At 37.5% G+C, this 24,017-nt stretch overlaps 2 protein-coding genes across 3 annotated transcripts in view; one reads left to right on the forward strand and one right to left on the reverse strand.

The window, feature by feature from the left end:
• The window catches only part of LOC121354076 (cohesin subunit SA-2-like), a 57,634-nt gene extending 53,021 nt beyond the window's left edge, over nt 1-4,613 (forward strand). The window contains exons 31-33 of the mRNA XM_041468422.1: nt 901-1,075; nt 2,060-2,144; nt 3,663-4,613. Coding sequence (XP_041324356.1) covers nt 901-1,075; nt 2,060-2,144; nt 3,663-3,671 — 269 coding nt within the window. The 3' untranslated portion in view covers nt 3,672-4,613. The remainder of the gene's footprint in view (nt 1-900; nt 1,076-2,059; nt 2,145-3,662) is intronic.
• Nucleotides 4,614-4,744: 131 nt separating this feature from the next.
• The window catches only part of PPP2R3B (protein phosphatase 2 regulatory subunit B''beta), a 45,306-nt gene continuing 26,033 nt past the window's right edge, over nt 4,745-24,017 (reverse strand). For both annotated transcript variants that reach the window (XM_041468448.1, XM_041468449.1), the window contains exons 2-13: nt 22,315-22,500; nt 20,526-20,629; nt 19,877-19,979; nt 19,046-19,120; nt 15,382-15,468; nt 14,802-14,958; nt 13,391-13,439; nt 12,203-12,292; nt 11,329-11,504; nt 8,531-8,649; nt 8,316-8,422; nt 4,745-7,064 (exon numbers count right to left, since the gene is read on the reverse strand). In XM_041468448.1, the coding sequence (XP_041324382.1) occupies nt 6,920-7,064; nt 8,316-8,422; nt 8,531-8,649; nt 11,329-11,504; nt 12,203-12,292; nt 13,391-13,439; nt 14,802-14,958; nt 15,382-15,468; nt 19,046-19,120; nt 19,877-19,979; nt 20,526-20,629; nt 22,315-22,500 (1,398 nt within the window). In that variant the 3' untranslated portion in view covers nt 4,745-6,919. The remainder of the gene's footprint in view (nt 7,065-8,315; nt 8,423-8,530; nt 8,650-11,328; nt 11,505-12,202; nt 12,293-13,390; nt 13,440-14,801; nt 14,959-15,381; nt 15,469-19,045; nt 19,121-19,876; nt 19,980-20,525; nt 20,630-22,314; nt 22,501-24,017) is intronic.

Here is a 24,017-nt window from a genome sequence, read left to right on the forward strand (position 1 = left end):
GCCTTCAGCTTTGTTGTTGTTGCAGGTCACTTGATCACTCAATAGCAGTTGGGTTGGGCTGAGGACTACAAGTGAGGAGAATTCAAAATTACCTGAATTCTGCTGTGTACTAACATCTGGCATTTGTCTGAGCCACTGAGACTTGGTTGATTGCTTTTAATTGTTAACTTAAGGACATTGTTGCTTTAGGCCCTGTAGATAATTGAGGCAGGAGAGGTGTTTCTAGAAGTTGATTCAGATCTACAGGACAGATTATCTGGGCCAAATCATCTTCTAGGGTTTTTCTCTCTGTTGAATTTCTAGGGAGCTTGTAAGATTATACTCCTACCTTAATTAATTGTATTTAGATGGGCTGCATCCAGGTTTTGGCAGCATTTATGGACTGCCAATCTGTAATGAAGTATTCACTGCATGGATGTGGTGGGACTTAGTTAAAATGTAATAAAGCCATTATAAAAACAATTGATAATAAAAATGTATTATGGACATGTGCAGTTGTTTGTGAAGGAAAGGAAATTTTCCCACAGTGTCCTTTAGTTTCTTTCTCATTCTTTCTCATAAATCTTCTTTTCAGTGACTTGCCTTCAGAGAGCTTGTTCCTTTGTATCCCCAAAGGCCCTCCTTTCTTGAGCATTATATAGACTCAGCAGTACTGATAGCAGTTATGGACCAGGGCCAAGTTCATAAATCTAGATTGCAAAAATGACCAGTGGGCAAATTAAATGGATTTTATTTTAAGTGGCTTTTAGCTGTCTCTTTCAATAAAGGAATGCTTTGCTCCAGATGTCCTTTTGAGCTTGGCCCAGTTGTTTCTCTGCTGTGGGGAACATACTGGAAATGTCCATCTCAAGACCTCTGAGGGTGAGGCTGAAGAATGACTGTGTTCACTCTCTGTTGCAGGGTCTTTGCCTGAAACCAGCCAGACTGAAGCAGGAAGCAAAGCCCCAGAACAGCAGTGTGTTTCCCAGTTTTCCTCTGCAGCAGGGAAAAGCAGAAAGAGGCTGAAATCTCAAGAGATGCACTTGCAGGAACATTTGCCATTCCTTTGTCCAGGAGGGCTGCGTAGAAAATACTGGTGAGAGTTTGATGTCTTACAAGCTCCTTCCCCTGTTCTGGCATTGACACTTGGGGTCTCCCTATCCACCTTCTGTTTTTTTGTAATACTTCATGAGTCAGGGCATGTGCCCCGCCTGTCTTTCTTATGGGCTGTGTCCCAAGGACAGGTTGGGTTTTTTTGTTTCCTTAGTCCAATATCTACATTTGCTGCTTTCTCCTGCCACTGTAACAGGGCTCCTGTGCCTTCTTGAAGTAATATCAGGTGTGCAGAGAAAAAGATAAGGATGGAGGAAAGTTCCCTGTCCCACTTCCCATGCCAGATTGGAGATCTGTGGTGCTGGCTACTCTCAGGCTGTTTGCTGCAGCCAGACAATAAGTGTTTTCTGCATCTCTGGAAATGAAAGAGGATTCTTATCTCTGCAGATCTGCTGTTAACCACTGTGTACCCAGTGTCTTTGTTTTAAAAAAGTGTTGGTGTGCAGCATGCAGACGTGCTGCAGTGAAACCCCACACAACTTGAATGTGAGAGAGGTGTTGCAGAAACAGGGAGTCTGGAGTCTACTTTTGAGCAAAGTGCTCAGTTGCAGTATTTTCCTTTAATTAAGTTAATTTATTGAGGTGTTAGGTGCCATTTCCCCTATTACCAGGTTAAAAGGTGAAACACAAATCCTGGGAAGATGCATACTTTTCCAGGTTTTGGGATGCTTGTTAAATTAACCTGGAGAATACAAGTAAAATAGAACAAACATTTATTAAACAAGTAGGTAGCCCCTGTTTAAACCAGTGTTTTGTTTCTGAACTGCTTTATTGAAAATTCCTCAGAGCATAACCTGTTTCATACTGGGAAATCCTGGGCCAGTAACTTTAGGCTACCTTACATGGATATCAGCAGCAGATCTTACTATGTGAAATACCCTGCCTTAAGCACATTTGTGCCATGTGCAGCCTCTGTTACGAGATATCTCAAGACTTAGCTATTTTTTGGTTTGTTTTTCTTTTCTAGCAAAGACGAGGTTAAGAGAGAAGATGTCTCCGAGGGGGGTCCAGAAGACACAATTGAAGATGTTGATGTCGTTGGTACAGAGCAGGTAATTCTGGCTGGTTTTCCAGCTCTGAGGACAGCTGTAGTTGAGGTGGGTCAGTGTCAGGTCAGAGTTTCCTGGGTAGCCATGCAGCAGCAAAGGGGGTTGCTCTTTTGTAGCCCTTTTCAGGATGAGAAAAGGGGGATGCCCTCTTCCCTTTCCAGCTGCAACTGTAGTTTCCTCCTTCAGCTCAATGCACATTTTAGAGGCAATCCTTATTGTAGCATCTAGACATCTTTAGGTCATTCATAAGGATTGACTGTCACTAGGATGCATTAAGAGGATGATCCCCTTTCTTTTTCCCTATACTGTGAAGCTTCCTTGTTAGGAGCCATTTGCTGCAGTTGCTTCGTGTTACTGACATATTGCAGAGATGGCACTGCTGTGTGGCCTGCAAGGGAATATCTGCTTCAGAAATGGTGTTTGCATTGTGCTCTTTGGATTGAAAGACTCAGAATGTGTCTGATCACTTGGGCTCTTGTTGGAGTATCCCATGCTTCTTGCCCTTTTCCAGTCAAGGCTGTTGAGCAGATTAAATAGTCCCCAAACAAACGGGGGCTTTGAAGGGAAGCATGAGAACATTGTGGGCTTGGAGTGGCAGCCAGCATAGCCAGGGGCTTGTCTCATGGGCATTGATAGCCTTTGGGATTCAAGTTTGGCAGAGCTGCAGCTCTCTGCCTGGGCCTCAGCTCAGCCCTGGACTGGATCCTTGCAGCAGGGAAGACTTTTAGCCCTTTGGGCCAGTGGAGTGCAAGGACTCAGATAAGATGTTGTACAGCAGGGTCTTGTGGAGTGACTGTACCAGGAAAGGGGTGGAGGGGAAAGAAAGGCCATAGTTTATTCTGTGCTGCAGCTAATCACTGTCCTTCTGCCCCCTAAAGGTAGCTGACATTGCTGCAGGGGGCCGAGCAGTTCCTTCAGGTTTTTCCCCCTGTTGTCTGCTCTTCAGAACATAACTCAGTGTTTGGCGGACAGTATTTTTGCAGTGAGTCAGGCAACCCCTTGATTTCCAGTGACTGGTTTTCTGGCATCTAACCACCACATTCAGACTTTGCATGATTTTTGTCTTTTAAAATGCTGTAAAGTTTGGCCAATGGTTTTTTAACATATGGTGGGCTTTTATTTTTAAAGAGGACTAGAAGGGAAAAAAAAGGGATTTCTACCTTTTCTTTGAGTTATATGCATGTTAAAATGTAGACAGTTTGGCCCATGTACTTGAAGCAGCTCCTACTGAAGATAGATAATAGAAGAATTTAACTTCATCGACAAAGATCAAAGCCATACAGAAATCGCACTACTTAGGCAGTATGATGCCTTTCCCTGTTGTGCCTTTTCTGGGCTTTTTGGGGTATGGAAATGCTTCTTTCCTTTTGTGGAAGCTGTAGCTCTTTATAAAAGCTGGCTCTATAGCTAAGCTGCTGAATGGTTAGATCCTACACTGTTACTCAGATTCCTTATGGGCTTTTACACGATGTCTTCTTCATAGGAGAGGACTGACTTAATCTCTTTTTTCTTGTGATGTAGGACAGTTAAGACACTGAGAGGATGAACAGAAGTGAAGCACACGCTATGTTTTTTCTGCAAATTGTTTAACTCATCCATGGTGTGAGAGCATCAACTGAGGTGGCAGGAGACATGGATCAAGTTGTCTCTGTGCCCATGGGCATCCACCCAGAACCAGTCTGTAGCACTGTGGTTGATTTCTCACCATTGCTGGTTGTGAGCGTTACTGAGGTGGCTGCTGCAGCGCTAGGGTTGGGCATTCTGAGCATCATTACTCAGCTGCATCCTGATCCTTGATGCTGCCTTGGAAAAGCTCACAGCTGCACTGAATCAAAGACACTGTGAACCAGGTGAGACAAGCTTGTTTGAAGCATGTCGGGGCAGTGCTCTGCTGGCCATGTTCTTTACTGTTTAAGATAACCAAATGGAGATGTGTATGTTTCCTGGCACCCAGTGCAGGGGAGAAAAGAGCCTGGCCCACCTGTGAGCACTGGGACCTACTAGCTGATAACAAGTGCCATTTGCTGTGGAAAACCTGGAGCAGTCATGGGAAAGTATTTCTGAATTCCATTGCTTAGAAAGATGTGGCTAGAGGACATGTTCCAGGAAAACTTATCAAGGCTTCAGAGTAAGAAAGAAACAATGGACCAACTGACTATTTTCCTCTGGAAGACGTCCTTTGTACAGTGATCATGTGGTGTCTATTGGAAAAAGCCTGGAAGACAATGTAAATAGACTGTAAATATGGCCATTCAAAAATAGAGGTTTTTTTGCATTAAGAATTTGCAAATGATCATCACTCAAGAGTGTTTCAGTGGCAGTAGGCTGGGGAGTGGGGGCTGCTTTCACTGACCCTTCTCACTGCTCCCTGGAATTGTACATTGCAGTAATCATATCAGCTTTATTTTTTTATATATATATATATATATTTTGGATTGTAACTGTGTAAAATAAACTACAGAACTATTGCTATCCATTAGTACTGCATGTGTAAGTGATACTCCCACACCGTGATAGAGAAAGAATGGCAGCAAATGTGTGCTGGCCTTTGCAGTTGTTGTGTTATTCCACGGACTGAGCAGGGAGTTCCCATGAAGATGGAAGTGAAAGCCATGACTGTTGCCCAGGTATTGGGTACACTGAAGTGGCCACAGTGAATCCATGATTTTCCTTGTGCACAGTGTGCAGGCTGACACAAAGGACATAGTTCTCAGGTTCCTCTATCAGTAACTCCCCCTTATCTGGACTGGTACTGATGCTTCCCCTCATCCATCTGTGGATGATTTGTGGATCTAGGCCTAAGGACTCACCAGGTAGGCAGATACAGCTTGACTAGGAAAACAGTTATACCTGGAATCACATCAAATATATGGATGCTTTAATTTTTGTAACAGTGGGATTGGGATGGTAATTACCCTGCAGAGGCAAGGTCCAGTAAATCCGCAAGCCCATATTTTAAGAAAAAGGACTTCTCTGATAACAGCAGGATACATTCTACGTAGGAAAGAAGGGACTTGGTTAGCACAAGTATAATAGAGACCAGGATTTAACAGGCACTTCATTAAACACAAAGTGGCAACAACAGATACTGGCTCTGCAGAAGAGATCGACCCTGCACCATAGTGCTGTGGGACAGAGATGTGTCACTGCATGCTGGGAAAGTCTGTGGCTGTTTGCTGCACAGTTACAAGCTCCCTTCTTGAGAAAAGTTTTAGGGTAGGAAAATGCATCTGTTGCAATGCAACAGATGTTCAGGATCATCTTCTGCAAAGCCAGTTGGTCATTCTTTCCCTGAGGGAACAGAGCGTCACAGAAATGCTCTATGTATCTTTACTGTTTAAAAGCCCCAAACCATGGGCAGTTAGTGAAAGGTAGCCAGCCAGCCCTGGAGAACTTTGACATTGGTGAGTCTGTATTAAAACTGGAATAATTAACCAAAATTCTTCAAATGGTATTACAATTACTTGAGTTTCCCTGCAGCAGTAAGTTTCTTGATACACAGGTGGGGTGTAGGTTTGTGCAGGAGCTTGTGTGAGGAGTTGAGCACAACAGGTTTCTCCCAGCTGCTCAGCAAATGTTCTTTTGGATGAAGAAAACCCTGCTAGAGGCTGATTGCTTTGCATATGCAGCTTGTTGTAATTATCCAACCAGGCTGCATACCTGTGTAACCCATCCTGTGGTGAATGGCTCTTTATAAGACATGAATTGTGTGCAGTATGTAAAAATTACAACTGTTAAATTACATGTATGAAAATCTTTATTTGAAAATACAAACATGTTTTCTAAACATTTTAAAAGATCTACACTGCAAACAAAAAAATAACTTACATCTTTTTGTACATTTTTCCCAACAAAACCTGTTTAACAGTTAAGTGAGGCAACAATTTCAAGCTGCTGTGACACTGATGAATATCCATGGAATGTGTCAATAGCAAACAAGCAAAGGGGAGGACAGACAAAAGCACTGAATGCCCACAACAAATTAGTGCACATCACTGATCAAGTAACATTTATACAAAGGATTAAGAAAAAAAAAAATTGGTTCCTTCTGCATGAATTAACACACCCATTTTGGATCAAGGATGAACACTCAGACTTCACTGTTAAATAATCTTTTTATGATTAACATCAACAAAAAGACTAAAGTTTAAAAGGGCAAAATTAAAGTTGGGGCAAACAAGGACTACACAGAAAAGAAAAACAACTTGTCTTGGGTGTTCACTTTAGTGTATTCTACTAATATGCAGAGCTTGTCAGACAAAACTCTGTTTGTAAATGAGTGCTGAACTGTGCACTCATTGTCACGTCTCTTCCTTTCCAAGGCATCAAACCTAAAAGAGGGCTGTCTATGAGCATGAGCAACTGCAGGTGTAAATTGTCTCCTTACCTCCCATACCAGGACAGAAATACCTGTACACAGGTGAGATGGAGATGGTCAGTGCACCACACATCAGCTTCAAGAGAATTATACAGTTCTCTTAAAAACAATATCTTTTCTCTTAAGTCAAATATTGTTATTCTTCCAAAAAGGAATTATGCAACATCTGAAAATAAATATTTTAATCTATTTTACAAACAATAAACTATTGAATAAATACAAAAATCTCATCATTCCATATAAATGCACTTTTACTTAAAAGGTAGTGTAGTGATTAGATATTTTTAGCACAAAACTAAGCTGACTTCCTGGAAAGAAACCCCACTGAAACGTATCAGTGTGTAGCAGACCTGCTGCAGACTGTCCCTTCTCTTCTGCAAGTGCTGACCATAAGTAACCTCTATTCAAAATCCTCATCATAATCATATTCATCCAAGTCTACATCAGCCAGATGGGAAGGCATTTCAAAAAATGGTCTTTTCTCCGTTTGATACTTTAGAACACTGGCCTTCTGATGATCTACAGGATTCAGTTCTGCTTCATACCTAGAAACAGACAAAAAAAAAAAAAAAGGAAAATGAAAGAGTATAACTATGCCAGGAAGTGCCTAAATATTGGAACACTAACAAGGCAGCTGCAGGAAGAACATGTTTCCCAATATTTTATAATAAAGAAACATAACCAGAACAGCACCAGGGTTCTGTAATAATTCCTTGAATTTAAGTTAGCTTACTCTCCTATCACATGCTGAACTTCCCAGTGTGAAATGCAGCTCTGCTGAAAGGATTCGAAGTAGACACTGACACACTGCTCCAGTGGAGTACTTATAGGTTAGAAATGGTGAAATGCAAGGCTTTAGATACTTGCTAGAAACCTCCCAAGTTCTTTCCAAGAAAGCTGGATGAGGCTCACTTAGGAAGAACGAAATACAGCTGCACTAGGTACAATAAAAGAGAAGGAATACTGGACTGAGGCTCTTACTGACATGTGCATGAGCACCAGGAACTGAGAGCAACCATGCTTTTAAGCAGATGCTGGAAAGCAAAACCCAGCTGTTAACCCAGAAATTATTGATAACCACCTGCTGCTGATGCAGATAAATAGAAGGATAATGGAATGTATGTTTAACTAACGCAAGCCAGTGAAGGCTGATATTTAAAAAAGGTTAGCTTCAACACTTTAGGTGGGATCAATCTATAATTCATAGCTTTTAAAAAACCCACAAAGTCTCTGTGGAGATTTATGGTAGCAGATTAAAAAACTGACCATTTCCTGGGTTAGGGTGACTCATGTTCATGCATGTCTTTCCAACCACTACTGAATTTCATCATATATTTTTTTCCATCTACTTAACAGGACTGTGCAGAGAATGAGCTTTAGATACTGCATTTTTGTTCTTTAAAACTGCTTTATAAAGGAATTATGTGCTCATCAGGTGTTCTTTCAGAGAAAGACATAGGGCAAAGTAAAGTTAAATACTAAGATTCCACTATGCACACTAAAATAGAGCAGCACCTTGGGTTTCTCCCATGAGTTCACCACCGATTTAAACAGAAAACAAAAGTCATCTGAAGGTTCAATTCACCAAGTTGCAAATTTAAAAACAAGGGCTTGTAAAAAGAGATGCATATTCTAGAATAAGAGTTTTTGCTCACACGTGTACTTGGTAGTCTCGTACATCATTAATTACATATTTTTGAGAAGGATGTGTTTATTCTTTTTAAAATGAATGATAGTGGTGGTGAGGCTGTACTTTAGTAGAGAGGATTCATATCACTGTGCTGCTGCATTCTTACCCGTCATTCCACTGGTCACTTGCTGCCTCTTCTGCTACCAAGATACCATACTCTTCAGCAGCATATTTCTCCCAGTCAGAGACCTCTTGACTTTCACCTTCACCATCCTAAACAATCATGTTGCATGTTAGACAAAACAGTATTAATCAATTAATTTAAACAGTATTAATTTGCTAAGCACGTAGCTATAAAGACTTTTACAGCCGCATACTCACCCGCAACATAGAAAACTGATCCTTCTGTTCATGGTCAAGGTATTTTTCAATGTTGAAAAAAGTATCAAAGAACACATTTGTCAACTTACATCGCTTTAAATCATGCAGAGTAATTTTTCCTGTAAAGAAGATTATGAGATAAGATTATTAGAGATAAAATTATTAGAGTTGAATGTATCCTTTCTCAAAAGTGGAGGAATCAAAAGGTACTCAATCAATCATTACTCAGTCATCACTGCTTAGCAACATCTGTCACGGATCCTCCATGCAATGGGAGAGGTGCAAACAGATGAAATACACACCTAGAGATGTGTCCTTCAAAGTGTACAAACTTGAAATGGTTCAGATTTTTTTCCTTGCTGTGGTTGTCATATCCCATAGCCTGTCAGTATATTGAAGTGAGATGCAGTCTACGCCCCTCAGCTATTAAGAATCATTTAAGGTATTTGTTTAAGCTTCCTCAACAGATAGAAGTCTCTAGTGTGTTAGCCATTCCTTCCCAAGGAGTGCCTGGGTAGCAGGTAGGAATCTCCTACGGCAGCAGCCCTCTCTCTTCCCTGACATACATTTGAGCAGACAAATAAATGTATGACAGAGATGACAGTGACAGACTATGCTTCATACAGATTAATTTTTCATAGAGTCAAGGTTGCCACACTTGTCCAGTCTGATCAATATTTACTGCTTGAGAGGAAAGCTAAATGCTCAGAGGTGTTTTGTTTGATTTTTATAGTGTGATACTTTAAAGACTCAAATCAATGGATGTGTTAAGCATTAGAAGTATTTGTCAGGTTGCTCAGAAATGTTACTCTATTTCAAAGCTGAATATTAAAGCTTATGCAGAAAGGCTAAAAAATACGAGATACACAAGGGAAGACAGATGACTATCCTTACAACTCCACTTTATTGATTCACCTGGAATACACACAATCTTCCATTGTTAATCAAATAGGAGCTAACTGAAGATGTTATGGAAGAGTTCAATAAAAGCCAGACTTGGAACAGTATTTCCTCAGTATACTGTCCCAGCCTCTAACAAAGTGTAACTCAAGGACATCACAGGGAAGCAAAATCCAAATCCCATTTGTACATGGATGCCATGCTTGCATCTGTCATGAAGGGTGTTCTGCCTGGCTCGTTGCTGATGCTCCAGAAGGACATGAATCCCCCGTGGCACCTGTGCCGTATCTGTCAGACCCACACAGATGTCTGATGCACTGCGCCATTTCAAGTGGCAGCAGCTCTCCACAGGCAAGCAAATTATTTGAATCCTAGTTACATAAGCTCCCAGTTTAAGTTAGACTCCTATATTTGGGTCATTGATTTGCTCTCCAGTTTCCATTTATTGCAATGGGAGCTTAGACACGTAACACTCGTGTAGATGCCTACCACTGTCTCTCAAACACCAACAAAACAGGAGTAAAGTTTAAGTAATTAATTCAGGTCTCCAGAAATTAAAGTTTGCTTTTTAGCAAACAAAGCATGCTATAGAAACTGTATCACAGTTTAGTCATAACTTCATGAAAGTGTCTCCTTTTGTTTTAAAGCCACGAAGTGAAACATCAGTTTATGCTGCTAGTTTTTTGTATTAGAAAAACAGATTTTTTTCCTTAATCCATCTTTCAAACATAATTCAGTTTTTAGTTAAAAAAAAAAAAAAAAAAAAAAAAAAAACCCCTTCTCAACTGTTTTTCTTTTTTTTTAAACGCAGAACAGAAATATTACTATAAATGCCTTTCCATAAGACTGGAAGGGAACTACTGAGCTCAGGAGGTGATTGTGAGCAACCATAAAACATAAATGTGCTTCTCAGAGCTTGGCTTACTTCATTGAGCCCCTAGCCCCCATGCATTACACAATGTTGGTCTAAGACTTCATTCCACTGATATATGGATGGAACTTTCAGATGAATCACACTTAATATTCCTTCTTCATTTACAATTTTTATCTGCCTTTAGAGATGTGTTTTCACTAAGCAAATCCATTTTAACTTGTTCAAATAAGAATATTAAGCTTTATGTTCTAGATTTGAGCCATTTCAATTCTCTCAGCATGCAAAAAACCCCATTCTCAATAAATGACGTGTCTTTAAAAAAATTAAGTTTTTTGTAATTTAAATATTCTTAACACTAGAAAGAAGGTGGGCAATAAACTCAACTTACTAATTGGTTGTCTAACCATAATTGTATTCTTAAGTTTTTTTCAGGTGTAAAAGATAAACTGAAGTTTTATCAGCTGATGATACAATGTCAAATGCAGGAGAGTAGAATGCAGGTCTAGGAAAGTTCAAATCTAAAAAATAGCCAAAAACCTCAGAACAGTTTATTATTCTGTTAATTTTAAGCCCCTTGTCATGAATTTCGTAAGGGCAGCTTAAGCTTCTAATGTAACCTAAGTCTATACTGGTCTCAGAGACAAACACTGTTTAGAAACTGTTCCCTCCAGAAAAACTCAATTAAATGAGCACTGGAAGAGGTGAGAAATGAGTGAACCATCAAGAGGTTTTCCTGAGAGCCTCACCTCAGCTAGATAGCGACAAGGTTTTACTTAAGACTAAATGTGGCTAGAATCACAAAATGAAAGCTGACAAGGAATTTTAAAGCAGCATATTAAATTTTAGTGTGGAAAGAATGCCTGCCTGCCTGCAGTTGGATGACCAATCAATTATTAAGCTTTAACAGAGGTCAGTGAAAAGACAACCTCAAGGCATTTTATTTGTATGACTGAGTGCTCTTAAGACTGCACTAACTCCTAAATCCAGAGAAACAGAAGTTAATGATGGAAAAGGAGTTTATTACCTTCATGTTGTGGCTTTACAAGATCCAGCATCTGGCACAAACAGTCTTCAAATGGCAAAGGTTCTATGGCCATGTTCTCTAATTTTTGGCACTGTTCTTCATAAAAATATTCCAATTCATACATAGACAAAGCACCATCCCCATCAAGATCCATGCAGCGGAACCAGTATTCAATGCTGAAATTCAGTCATTAACAGCAAAGAGACAAACTTACTACAGAATTTCAAGGATTCGTGTTGCCTGTTTCAAAGGCAAAACTAGACTTAAGAGTACATTCCACTAATCCATGGAAAGTCATTAAACACCACCTACTGTGGTAAGAGTTGCTGGTGTTTGCTACACCATCCATGATTGCATTTGAAAACACATTTGTTAATGGTGTGAAGGAGAAGACCAAAACACATGGTCATTAAAAAAAAAAATCAAAGGAGACAATGAAAAATTGAATTGTACATAACTTCAGTATTTTGGGTACGTTTCCATACTGAACAAGCTAGTGACATGTCACACGATGGGTTCCTTATCAGTACCATACAGCTAGCAAACAGTAGCTGCACAGCTTCCCAAAGTCACTGGCATCATGAAACAGCTGCAACATCCTTAACATATGGTCCTGTTCATAAACAGGCCACACAGAACTTATGGAACAACATTGAATTAGCCTCTTAAAAGTCATTAAATGAGACCTCTACAGCTACAACAACAGGAGACACTGATAAACAAGGATGATGCAAAGAACTGGGCCAGTTTTCTACTCATGTTTTTATAGTTTACCATCTTCCATTAGAGTTGCAGCTGTTCATCAGTGGTCCCCATTTAAGGATTAGAAAAACCAAGTCAGTCTTTATTTCTGCTGAAACAAATTCTTTCTTACCTAGTTGGTGTTTTTTTGTCCTCTTCAGATATCAAAAACCAGACAAAATCAGCGTAGCTAATCTTCCCATCTTTTTGTGCTTTTCTACCTCTTGGAGGCCAATGAGGAAAAAGACAGAAAATTTATTTTAGAACACCTAGCTTTTACTAACCAAAATTAAGGATTATTTTCCTTGTTGGTATTAACTTTTTACTTCTAAATGATCCAGTGTTCATAAGGTTAACAGAAGAGCCATCTCAAATAATTTTTGATTATATATTATATACAAGTACATATGCTTTTTAGAATTTCTATTCAGGTAGAAGTGATGAGAATATAAAAGCTTTACAGAACTCCACTAGCTAAAAGTTTTTGAATTAAAATATGAAGATAAAAATGAAATAGAAATATTCAGGAAGTAAGTGTCCATGGCAAGAACATAATTGTCTGTTTCTACTCTCATAACTGCAGCAACCAAATAAGTTGCACATAGTCAACCTGTCTAGTAAAAAGTTAAGCAGGCAGTTCTTAGACATATTACATTTCAATAATGAAATTAATTTTTTGATGTTTTATCTTCAAGATGTCTGGGGCAATATGGTATATGTTTTTGCCTTGCCCAAGAAACTCAGATAAAGGAGTAAGCTCTAGACATATTCCTGCTAAGTCTCTTATTTCAGCTTTTATTTCTATTTATCAGTTGCTTTCTATCTCAGATATTGTGCTAGGAAACATTTCAAAAATTAACAAAATGCCATAAATACAAAAGAGGAAGTCAATCCAAGGGGAGAAATGATGAATGACTGTCAAAAAATGTGAACTAACTTGACTGGAGGCATTTTTGTAAAATTATTGATGCAATAAGCATTGATTTTACAATTAGTACTTAAAAGCTCAGTTCTCCTTGAACATTTCACAGGTTTGAGGGATGGAAAAAGAATGATGCTAACATTTCTTCCTTCTTCATTCCCAGTCCTGCTAAATCATACAATATCCAGTGGCGCGTATTCATATGGGTAAAGAGAGTGAAGAACTTGAACTGTGCCGAAGGTTCCAAGACCACTCTAGTGCTACTAGAATTTAAACTACAAATCTAATCTTGAAATTCCCTGCTCCTTTGTGAGGGGGAGCCATTTTTTCCCTTGGAATACCACAGAATTTAACAAGCAGAAATGAAATGGGATTTAGATCAGCATACAAAATAAGTACCTTGTTACTGCTCCTGAGAAGATGCGCTCTATCATCCTATTTGAAATTGCTGTGAAGAAAGGTTTGAAACAGTGTCAACTCTATGCAAGTTATTTTTGCATGTATTGTGTTGTTGAAGAGTTTACTGGAACTCTCCTCTTATATACACAGATCAGTGAGAAAGATCAAGTGTAGTGCTCATTAATCCCTTTAAGTCCTTTTAGAGAGGATCACTTAACACAAAGCCTCCAAGGCAAAACTACAACCACCCAGCTTTGAATTCAAACTTAATGCAGAAATAGTAATAAAACTGCAATACAAGTAATAAAATTGGTTGATTAATAAAACTGCATTTCCCAGTTCTTTGACAAGTAAATAATGTGTTTCAGTGGCATTAAGTTTTACATGACCTTGGCAAAGAGCCAAAACAGAACTGGCACGATCACACATAATAAACATACCTTACTGATTCTGACAGGGGTCTATTTTTGACATGGTTTTGACCCATGCTTCTATTTTGAAACCATTTCAGGGATTTTAGAGACATGTCTGAACTAAGCACTACCTTTGTAAAGGATATTCTATTTATCCTTAAGAATTTGCAAAATTAAATTGCAGGTGGCACTGTATTAGTTGTGCTTTCTTTCTAAAATATACTAACTTAACAGAGCAGCCACTCAAAAGAAAGCAGTCTTCCTTTCTCACTGTCCTAAAGCATAGTAAAACTTTAGTAGGCAAATTTTCAGCAGCAATCAGAATTGTGTTTATCCTTTTTAACGTGGGGTAATACTCCATAATCACTTTGTGCTTAGGTAAGCTTTCCAGTCCTGAAAGGAACACTATTAAGATGGACACGAGGCATCTAAAAAGAGCCCCAACAGTTCCATACAAGCTACAAGAATATTTAAAATAGGAACAAGCATGCAAGACTACAGAATCATGGTCATTGCATATTATACATGCAGCAAATGTAAACCTGCTAACTGGTGCTTAACGGTATTAAAGCAAAACACACTGCAGCTGAGTTAGCAAAACTCCAAATAAGCTAAGTACCTGAAGGTATGTTTGCCTTTTCTACTCTTTCTATATCTTGCCATAAGTCATGCTACTTGAATAATATCAGTAAAATGGATTTTGGCCAAGGTAACAACCCAAAACTGCCAATTAAACCCATTTATAAAACACCAACACATAAGTGATATTTGCCCTACTTCTTTGTCAAGATCGGAATTCAAATTCAGAATTTTCCACAAATGTGGTATTTGTAGATGCAAAGTAGCATCACAGATGACTTGTCCTGCTTTAATTCACTGAGTCAGCAGGACCAGCTACACCAACAGACTCAGACTGGCCTTGGCATTAAACCACTTCCTCAGCTCAAAGTTTACAGGTCATTTAATACATGTAAACAAAGGTGCTTCATTTTTCATACCATAATCATTATGTCGAGCTAAATCCTTCCGATCAATATAGAGGTCATGGTCTGTGTCCAGCTCCCAAAATTTGCAATAGATAACATAAAAATGTTCATATGAGAAGTACTCTGTCAGCTGGTTAATATCAGCTTCCTCTTCCAATAATGCCACATTCTATTATCAGAAGGACAAACAGAACATATTAAAGAGTTTGTAAGACATTTATTTGAATGATCTGAGTTCTCATAGCCAAGTTAATATCTCATGCTATTTCAGTGGAACAATTTTTGTTTTCAGGGACAATGCACACCATACAGTGTAACAGCAAAACTGAACACATGGTAGAAAACGAATGCATTCACAAAAGAATGAGCAGATCGGACCAACTTCTGCTACACACATTTAGATGTACACAGCTCTAGATAGAAAACGTTACATTTAAACATATTCTAATGTATGAGAATTAATGCAATTGGATCTTCATTACTTTTTGGAAAAGGAAGAAATGCTATTTATGTTACTCCCTTAAGCCTTTAGTTAATGCAGTTTTAAAACTTCTAGAAATATCTCTCTTGCAAAATTTTAGATATTATGTACCTGCAAAAAGTTGCTTTTCCTGAGCTCATTACAAGTTATTTTCCCAGACCAGGACCTATTTACTGTATAAAATATTCTCTGTATGACCTGCAAGAAAGACAAAATGGAAAGAAACTTTAGCTACGGTAATTAAAAACCCATCCAAATAGTTCTCAAAGATGTTCTAGTACAGCTGCATTAGAGAGCTCCATCTTTCCCCTATTTCTATTGTTCTCATTAGTTAGAGCTTCTCTTGTGTCATATTATCCACTATTCATCCATTTCTAAATCTATATCTAAACTCATCTTGGTAAGTTTTATTTCAATGCTGCAGTACCTGTATCTCACTCAGTAATGTTGCAGAATATTCATGTTCTATCCAAAACATGTATATTGGCAATTTCACTACCTCAAGTCTTCCTCATCTACAGGATAGAGTTTAATGAACCTATTAATGTATCTTATTACTTCAGATTTAAAGACCTGCATTTGCTATAAGACTGTTTTACTTCATAATTGAATTTACAGAAATAGAATTGGTACTGTTTAAGGATCAGAGTACAGCAGATGTTGCTACTTCTGCACTCTACAAACACAACAAATCTACATCTGACAGAAATACTTCTTGCAGGTGCAAAGAGAATGGTTTTCCCCATTTAACTTCATTCTATTTGGAAGTTCCCTGAAAAAAAACCCGTTAACAGCATTAAAAGTAGTACATTAATATTTTCCAAGTGAAGAACAAAACAAAACAAAAAAAATCTATGCAAGAAAGACTACTAGTTCTTGTGCCATGACTGATAGTGGAACCATCCATACGAGTACCCAACACATTGTTTAAAATAAATTTTACATGTACTTCAACTCAATGATCTTACAGGTCTTTTCCAAACTAATGGTTCTATGGCTACTTTGGGCAACTCATGCAGTCACTATAATTTTCTTAGATTTAGTTTACAAACTAAATACTTGAAATAAGACTTTAAAATATATTTTTCCTGCTACTTAACTGAATTCAGTATTCACCTCATTTTGTTTGACTTAAGACAACCACCAGGTGTACATTTGAAGTCAGTCATTCACCACTAAACAAAACAAAAAAACAAACCAAAAACATCCCAAGCATATTATGAACTATAATTGCTCAACTGGTGACTGATTATACCTGCTAATCGGCAGGACTCAGTATTGCATGTGTAGTGTTTCATTTGCAAGAGAGCAGTTACTAACTAAAATCTCCTCTCCTTAGGAACCCCTTTCCTGCAATTAAAATGTCCTCCCATCTACAGGCTAAGCTTTTTATCACTTCAGACTTCAATTGCAGTAAATCAATAGTTTAAACTAACCAATCATTTTAAAATTACAAATAGAAGAATAATGATGAAGTTAAACTGTAGAGCAGCAAGCTCCTCAGTTCTTACTTTGAACAAGAACAGCTGGTTCAATGACTCCAGACAGAAGAATAGATTATCCTGCTTCTGAAACTTAATTAACTTAATTATAATTGTGAATTTAGGGAAGACCCATTTTTTGGCTTACACTACAAAGCAATTTTTTCTAAAAAGGTTTTTGCCTTAGCTTTGCAACTTAATCCATCTGCATGTCATTATCTCATCTGTTATACATTTAACTGGTCTAAAAATAAAAACAAAATTGAATGTTTGGTGAAGACAACTGGGAACAGACTTAAACTGTTTTCTAAAGTAAACTGATGCAGAGTACAAGGAAATTGTCAGAGAATTGCCTTTACTATTCTGCAGAGTGCTTTGTCAGAAGGGAGAAGAAATGGTGCAATAGAGAGACTACAATTTCAAGAACTCATAGTTCAGATATGCACCTAACTGAAAGAATAAATGTAGTATCTCATTTGTCACAGCAAACATTTTAAACTTATTTCAGCTCTATCCTGGTCATATGTAACTAGACTGACCAACAAACCTATAACATATCTTAGCAGACAGAACAGATTGCTTTCATGGCTTACACAACACATGCTAAAGAGATGTATGTAATGTGTATGCATACACACATACATATATGTGGGTATAGACAAAAACCCAGCAGAAGAACGGCTCATTTGGTTTGCAGCTGGACATATCCTTTAGATAAAGCTTCATGTAGCAAGGTTAAGCTAACTGAATACAGGTATGAAATGGCTTCTTTCATCATAGGTAAAGGAATCTATTATTATCATTAATAACTTGCAGGACACAATTTTGGAAGGCTGTAACAAGCTCAGTTGGTCAAAGCATGGTGCAAATAATGTCAAGGTTGTGGGTTTGACCCCTATATGGAACATTCACTTAAGAGTTAGACTTGATTCTTATGGGTCCCTCCCAACTAAGAATATTCTGTGATTCTGTGAACAGTTACACCATCCTAAAATATGACAAGAAAAAGGCAGAGGGGTCCTGCCATTTCTTAATCTGCAGAATGGCATTCCAAATATTTTTGATACTAGTTTACTTTTTGATTTAACACCAATTTTTTGATTAAACACAAATTTATGTTGAAGGCTACACTAAATTTTGTAAATAAAATACTTCCAGTACTAATTTATTCAATATTGCTAGACTCAGACGTACTCCAGTAAGCTGTTCCTCCAAAGAAAAGTAACTGGACATGGCAGGACCTTTTCTTTCCTACTCTTCTTCAGGTCACGCAGCAAGCTTTCACAATTTTAACCAGAGCAGGCTGTGACACAACCAAGAATCCATTAAGAAACAAAACATAGAACAATTCCTTCAATCACAACTGACAAGAAAGTTCTGTGAGCTCAGGTAATCATTATAACAAGATGCAAAACCTAATGCAGCAGGACATACTTGATAGGCCAGGAAGTCTCTCTAAGAAGGATGTAATGAACAAAACCCAAATGCTCTCAAAAAAACCCAAAAAAAAATAACAAAAAAAACCCCAAAACTTCCACAATTTTAACCTGGGTCAAAGTATAAGATGGATACAAGATGATCAATGATGCATTTTTTTTTTTTTGTTGGAGAATATTCATTAAGCTAGTTTTCACATGCACAAAGAAAGTGAACTAAATGTCATTTTGAAGAATCTTAATCTTTTGAGACTTCAGTGGAATCGACTGTCTAGTCTACAGCTGAGAAAATTTAATGTCACTGATTTTTCCCTTGAGTACAGAACAAATACCTCAGTCACATAACCCTGGGAAGACCGGAATGAAACTTTTCATGTACAAAAACCTTCCTTGGAAGAAAAGTCCCCAGAGAAACAAGTGGCAAGCAGCTTCAATATTATCATTATTTCACTTAATACTGAACATAATCATATTAATATAGATGTTTCATTCAAGACTTCATTTAATTAATCCCAGATTAAGGTCAGGATTCTAATGAGTGCAGTCTACAGACACAATCAAGTGTTTAAGATAACAGCCTGCTCTTCATTTAATGCTCATTAACTTATTGGACACTATTACAATTCACTGCTTCTCTTACTAGTATTAAATTCTGCAATTCCTTAAAAATGTTAAGAACTAGCAGGCCTAAGAAAGATACTTTTTCCACAAAATTTCTAGTTATGTAGAAATGAAGACTGACAGCCTGCTCTAACTCTACTCTTCCCATGGGACAAAGATGCTCAGACATTTGACTAATCTTAGGTTTGATTTTCTTAGTTAAACAAAAAATAGCTTTTCCAGATACAAATCACTTACTGTTGTAATATACCGAGAATGGAATTCAGATGCTTCTTTTAAAAATGAAAGGCCTGGATGACTATTCACCACATCCTAGAAAAAAAATGGAATAACAATATTCCAAAGAGTATTCATTAGTGACCATATAAGACAATTAGCAAAGAATAGCACACCTCCTTCCTTAACCAAAACAGTTTAAATTAATTACTACAATCATTACTGATAACTTCATTTTCACCAAAGCTTCAGACAAATCACATTACAAACCTTGTAAAAATAAAATTATCTTTTAAATAAATCAGATAAATAAAAGCTTTCCTGTATTTTAGAAATAGGATTTTTAATAGGATTTTTTTACTATATTTTAGATAGGCTGAGGATTTTGAACACTGCTGACTGTCGTAGGTTGTAATTCTGTGGCTATGATTCAGTAAAGTCAATTCAGGTTTTATTCAGTCATTTCTATAGATGGTGTTTGCTGTTCTTCCAACAAAGACTTACTCGGTTTTGAATTCATATCCCACTTTTCCTTTGCCATCCAAAGGGCTACCATGACTTAAATAACTTTAACTGCCTTATGAAACATAAAAGATTCCAACACATATGTTATTCCTACAATTGGTTTTAAATGTTACCATGGTGATTAAAAAACACCTCACCTTATACAAAATTATTAACTGTAAAACAAGTCACTAGCATCTTAGTGGATCATGCAAAGTCAGTTGCACTAAATATTATCAATAAACTTTAATGATGACCATGAAAAAGTATATTTAGTTCAAACAACTCAGTGCTTTGCCAGTTCATCATTTTGTTGTGTTCCTAGAAATAATTTCAGTTGCAACTTACTTGTAAAAAAGGAATGAAGTCTTCTTGCACCAAGTAGTTACATCCAGGGTTCATCAGAAGATGAACAAACTTCGCAGCATCATCATAGCAGGTCTGAAGTACTCTGAAATGTAAATATTTCCATTTAGTATTCTACACAGAAAATTGCTCATGCTACCTCATGCAGGCATCCTAGAGCAAGGCCTATGAAACAATATTTATTCAAAAGGTCATTACAAATGTCAAACCATGCTCCAAGTGAACTTATCAAAGCAGTAGTGTCTCTTAAATTTATGTTAAAGGAGATGGGTACATCATGTAATCTATTACATGAAAGGACCATTTAAAGTCAAAATTAGAAAAGAACTAAAAATAAAAAGCACTTTGTTCAGAACTGGCATCTACAAGTAAGGGCCACCATGATTTTTACTTCTCATGAACTGTCAGTCATTCACCCAAACATTTTCAAAATGATAAACCTTGTAAATGAAGATTTGTTTATATTAAAGTGTTATTTAGTTACATTTTCCCATGTACAAGCTTACTGACAATAGTTGATTATGGGAAAGTGTTTTATTCCCCTTCAGAAGACAAGATCACATTCAGAGCTTAAAATATCACATTTCAATGAAAAAAAATGCAGTACTTCTAATAAAAGTAATCTACTTACTTCCGCCACATTGCAACAAATTTATGAACTGACACGTATCCTGTTCGTTCACCTCCAGCACAATAAAACAAAGGACCTTTCCAGTAGAGTGGGCATTCACAAGCCTACAATTAAAGTGTACATCAAGTCAGTTTATTGATTGCTTATCTGAAGGCTACTCTTTTATTTATAGATCCTTCAAAAATTACAAGTGTTAAGAAGAAAGCATTAAGGAAGAGATTTTTTCAAAAACAGTTTCTGAAACCAGCTTCACCTTCTGAAATAATCCATTTAAAGCAACTGCTTTAGGCTGAAATCCAAAAGTGGAGAGCAAAACACAGGGCAACTTGTAGCATTCCTAACAGACTAATCCAGTGAGTCACGTGTCTGTCTGTCCATGCTCCAAGCAGCTGAACAGAGCCCATCTTAAGCTCTGCTCAAGAGCTGGATATCTTTAAGCTAAGCTCAAGACAGCACACTTACAGACCTTCTGAACTAGAACAAATTGACATTTGTCCGGCTCAGAGGATGGCTCAACTCATCTGCATCCTTTGCATGTGCATGGCACATCTATCCAGTTTGAAGTAGCAGGCCAGCCTGCCCTGAGCAGCAGTATCTTGTTTTAGGGTACTCAATAGCTACACATTCCCAACTCCAGTGTGACCACATGCACCTAAAGCCCAAGTGTCCGCGGCCCTAACAGCCAAGAGCCCAATCTGCCTAAAACTGACTCCAGCTGGGAGCAGTCACACATGCTGGCATCCCCAAGGATCTCCAAAAACACTGTGAATACTGTGTAATGTGTAATCATGTGTAAGGTGACTGGAGCAAAAGTACCATTACTTCTCATGTAATAGCTTAACTAGTACTTCAAACAAATTAAAAGAATTTTTTGATGAATACTGTGCTCAGACAGTATTCTTCAGGAAGGTGTCTTTCATCACTGAATTATAGGTGACTAGACCCTTTCAGCTTCCTTGCTGAGAGAGAAGGGTCTCTTCTCTACCTCCTCACTTCTGTGTTGGAAGGACCTGTGGAAGACAGGGATCCTATCATTCAGCTTAGCAGTAAAAAAGTTTTGGTGAGGCAAACCCCCAGTCCTGCTATTGTTAGCAGTCACAGTTTCTATTTTCTAGACCCTGGACAAAGTGACAGGAATGTGGATGAGAACCTGAGACTCATTAGCAAGACCATGACTTGCAGTGAGATTTCAAGCATTAATTCAATATAACAAAATGGAAAATTAACTTCATTTTAACTAGCTTATTGTCTTTAAATTTACACAGAAGTTTAAAAAATATTTGCTGCTTTCTAAGCTAAGTATTTTGTCACTCTGCCATAACTCTAAAGAACCTCTTCAGGAATATCTTGAGAGCTATAATCTCAAGTTACCATACCATGCTGTCTTTACCAGTGTCTTTGCAATGGAGGTTGAGCAGAATGAGAAAAAAACCCCAACCTGCGTGAACATCTAAAAACAAAACATATATTAGGAATGCTTTTGCCTTAACTCTCTTGGTCAATACAGAATGGAGAACAACATACAATGCTGTTCTTTAGTATGTGGTTGTTTATGCAGCAAAAAAAGTAGTTCAAGTTTTGTTTTAATGTTTTATTTATTTTATTAAGGCCATCTGATAGACAGTTAATGCAGAAAATTCCACATAACTCTGTTATCAACAATGTAGAATATCATTAAATACTAATGTTTGGGAGATGGAAACACACAAGAAAACCAAGCACACAGAACTCATTTCTTGCCTTTCCATAGGAGTACAGTACGAAAAGAAGATGGCCAGCAAGTTCTCACCTTTGCAACCTTACCCATGTCTTCTAACGTTGCCCTCTCATTTGGAAATTCAGAAAAAGTTTTCTCAATTTTGGCAATCACAGCATCTATATTCACTTTTTCCTTAGGACATCCTCGAGGAAAATAAAAAGTTGGAATGTTTTGACTATGTGATGGTGGCAAAGTTTCTTCCTTCTTTGTTTGAACCTAAATAGATAAATACACATTTCACAGTCAAGTACCATGAAATCACATAGTCCTCCACAGATGACTTAAATCTCTTGGTATTCTGTGTTTCAATACACCTTCAAAAAGATTTCAGATTATAAATGAAATAAACTATTACAGAATAAGAGCACATTGGAAAAATTAATGAGTATTTCCAAAAATGGTCATTTAGAAAGAATTCTAGGATGTTAAATATTTGATAAAAACAACTTCAGTCTTTAACATATCAAGTTTCAAGACTGATACATTGGACAGCCTCTTGGGGACATCTGAAATTACTCAGGTTTTATTATCTGTTTCAGAAAAAACCTTTCAACCTCCATCTTAACAGATATTATAAAAGAGTTTGCTGTTGAAATACTTCTAGTTTTACAGATTCAAGCTTTTGAAATACATATAATAACTTTGTTACAAGCCACCAACCTATTTAATGAAGTTATGAAGACTTTGGGTTTTTTACCCTAAAAAATTATAGCTTTTATAAAGGTAGTGAACAATGCCTGCAGAGGGACTTTTTTGGGTAAAGTATATACAATGAGAGTTTAGAAAACTGTTTCTCAAGAACGGTGATATATCATATCACTAAAAAAATCCCCCAGATGACCTGTAACAAGAGAAATTTATTTAAAAGCATTTAAATTCAGTAAAGAAGAATTTACCTTGTAGTCAGTTTCCAAAAGAATGTCAAATAGGGGAGAGAAGCAAAGATAATAGGTAAAGTAACAACAGAGTTAGGAAACAACTCAAACTTAGCAATTAAACCAAATTAAAGTCTTTATTTCCAATACTGCTATTCAAATGTAAAAACATTGCTACAGGGTGACTTGTCCTAATGATAAATGTGCTCAAGATCCTGCATCCAGTCTCTCATTTTCAACCAGAATTGGGGAAATATAAGCCCAAAATCCCTCCCAAAATCCCTAACCCTTGTTTTACTCTTTATCATCTTTGCCAAAGTGCCTGCAAAGATACCCAGCTCTTCTACCACAATTGAAGTGCTTCCTTATGTGAGTGGAAGAAGTAGGTGCTTATGGACAACAGATTTTCATTTGCAGAGTTCCAGCCTAGAACCTTTCACTGGAATGCTACATATGAAAAATAACCCCAAAAAACCTCCCTGAACTAACCTTTCCTTCCCCTCCTCTGCATTTGAGCCACAATTCCTGTTCACAGCTGCAGAATTACCTTAACTATGTTACAAGTTTTATTTCATAGAGGAAAATGTTACCTTGAATCTGTGACACCAGGAGTCAATGTCTGTCACTTTCTATGAATCCTGTATGTAACAACTTCTGCTATCTTATCATTGGTTCAGCAGTCCAGTTGATGAGGCAGCTTAAAATAAGAGCGCTATGGGGTATCAAAAATTCCTTCCAACTTCAGACTTCCAAAAATTTAGGAAGTCTAAAGACAGCAATGTTTTACTCTCTAGGTAAAATCACCACCAGCACAACAAATAATGTCTGTAACGGGGTGAACACCTCGTTTCATTGTAA

The sequence above is a fragment of the Pyrgilauda ruficollis genome, unplaced genomic scaffold (assembly GCF_017590135.1).
Source record: "Pyrgilauda ruficollis isolate IOZ18807 unplaced genomic scaffold, ASM1759013v1 scaffold22, whole genome shotgun sequence".
Taxonomy (NCBI): Eukaryota; Metazoa; Chordata; class Aves; order Passeriformes; family Passeridae; genus Pyrgilauda; species Pyrgilauda ruficollis.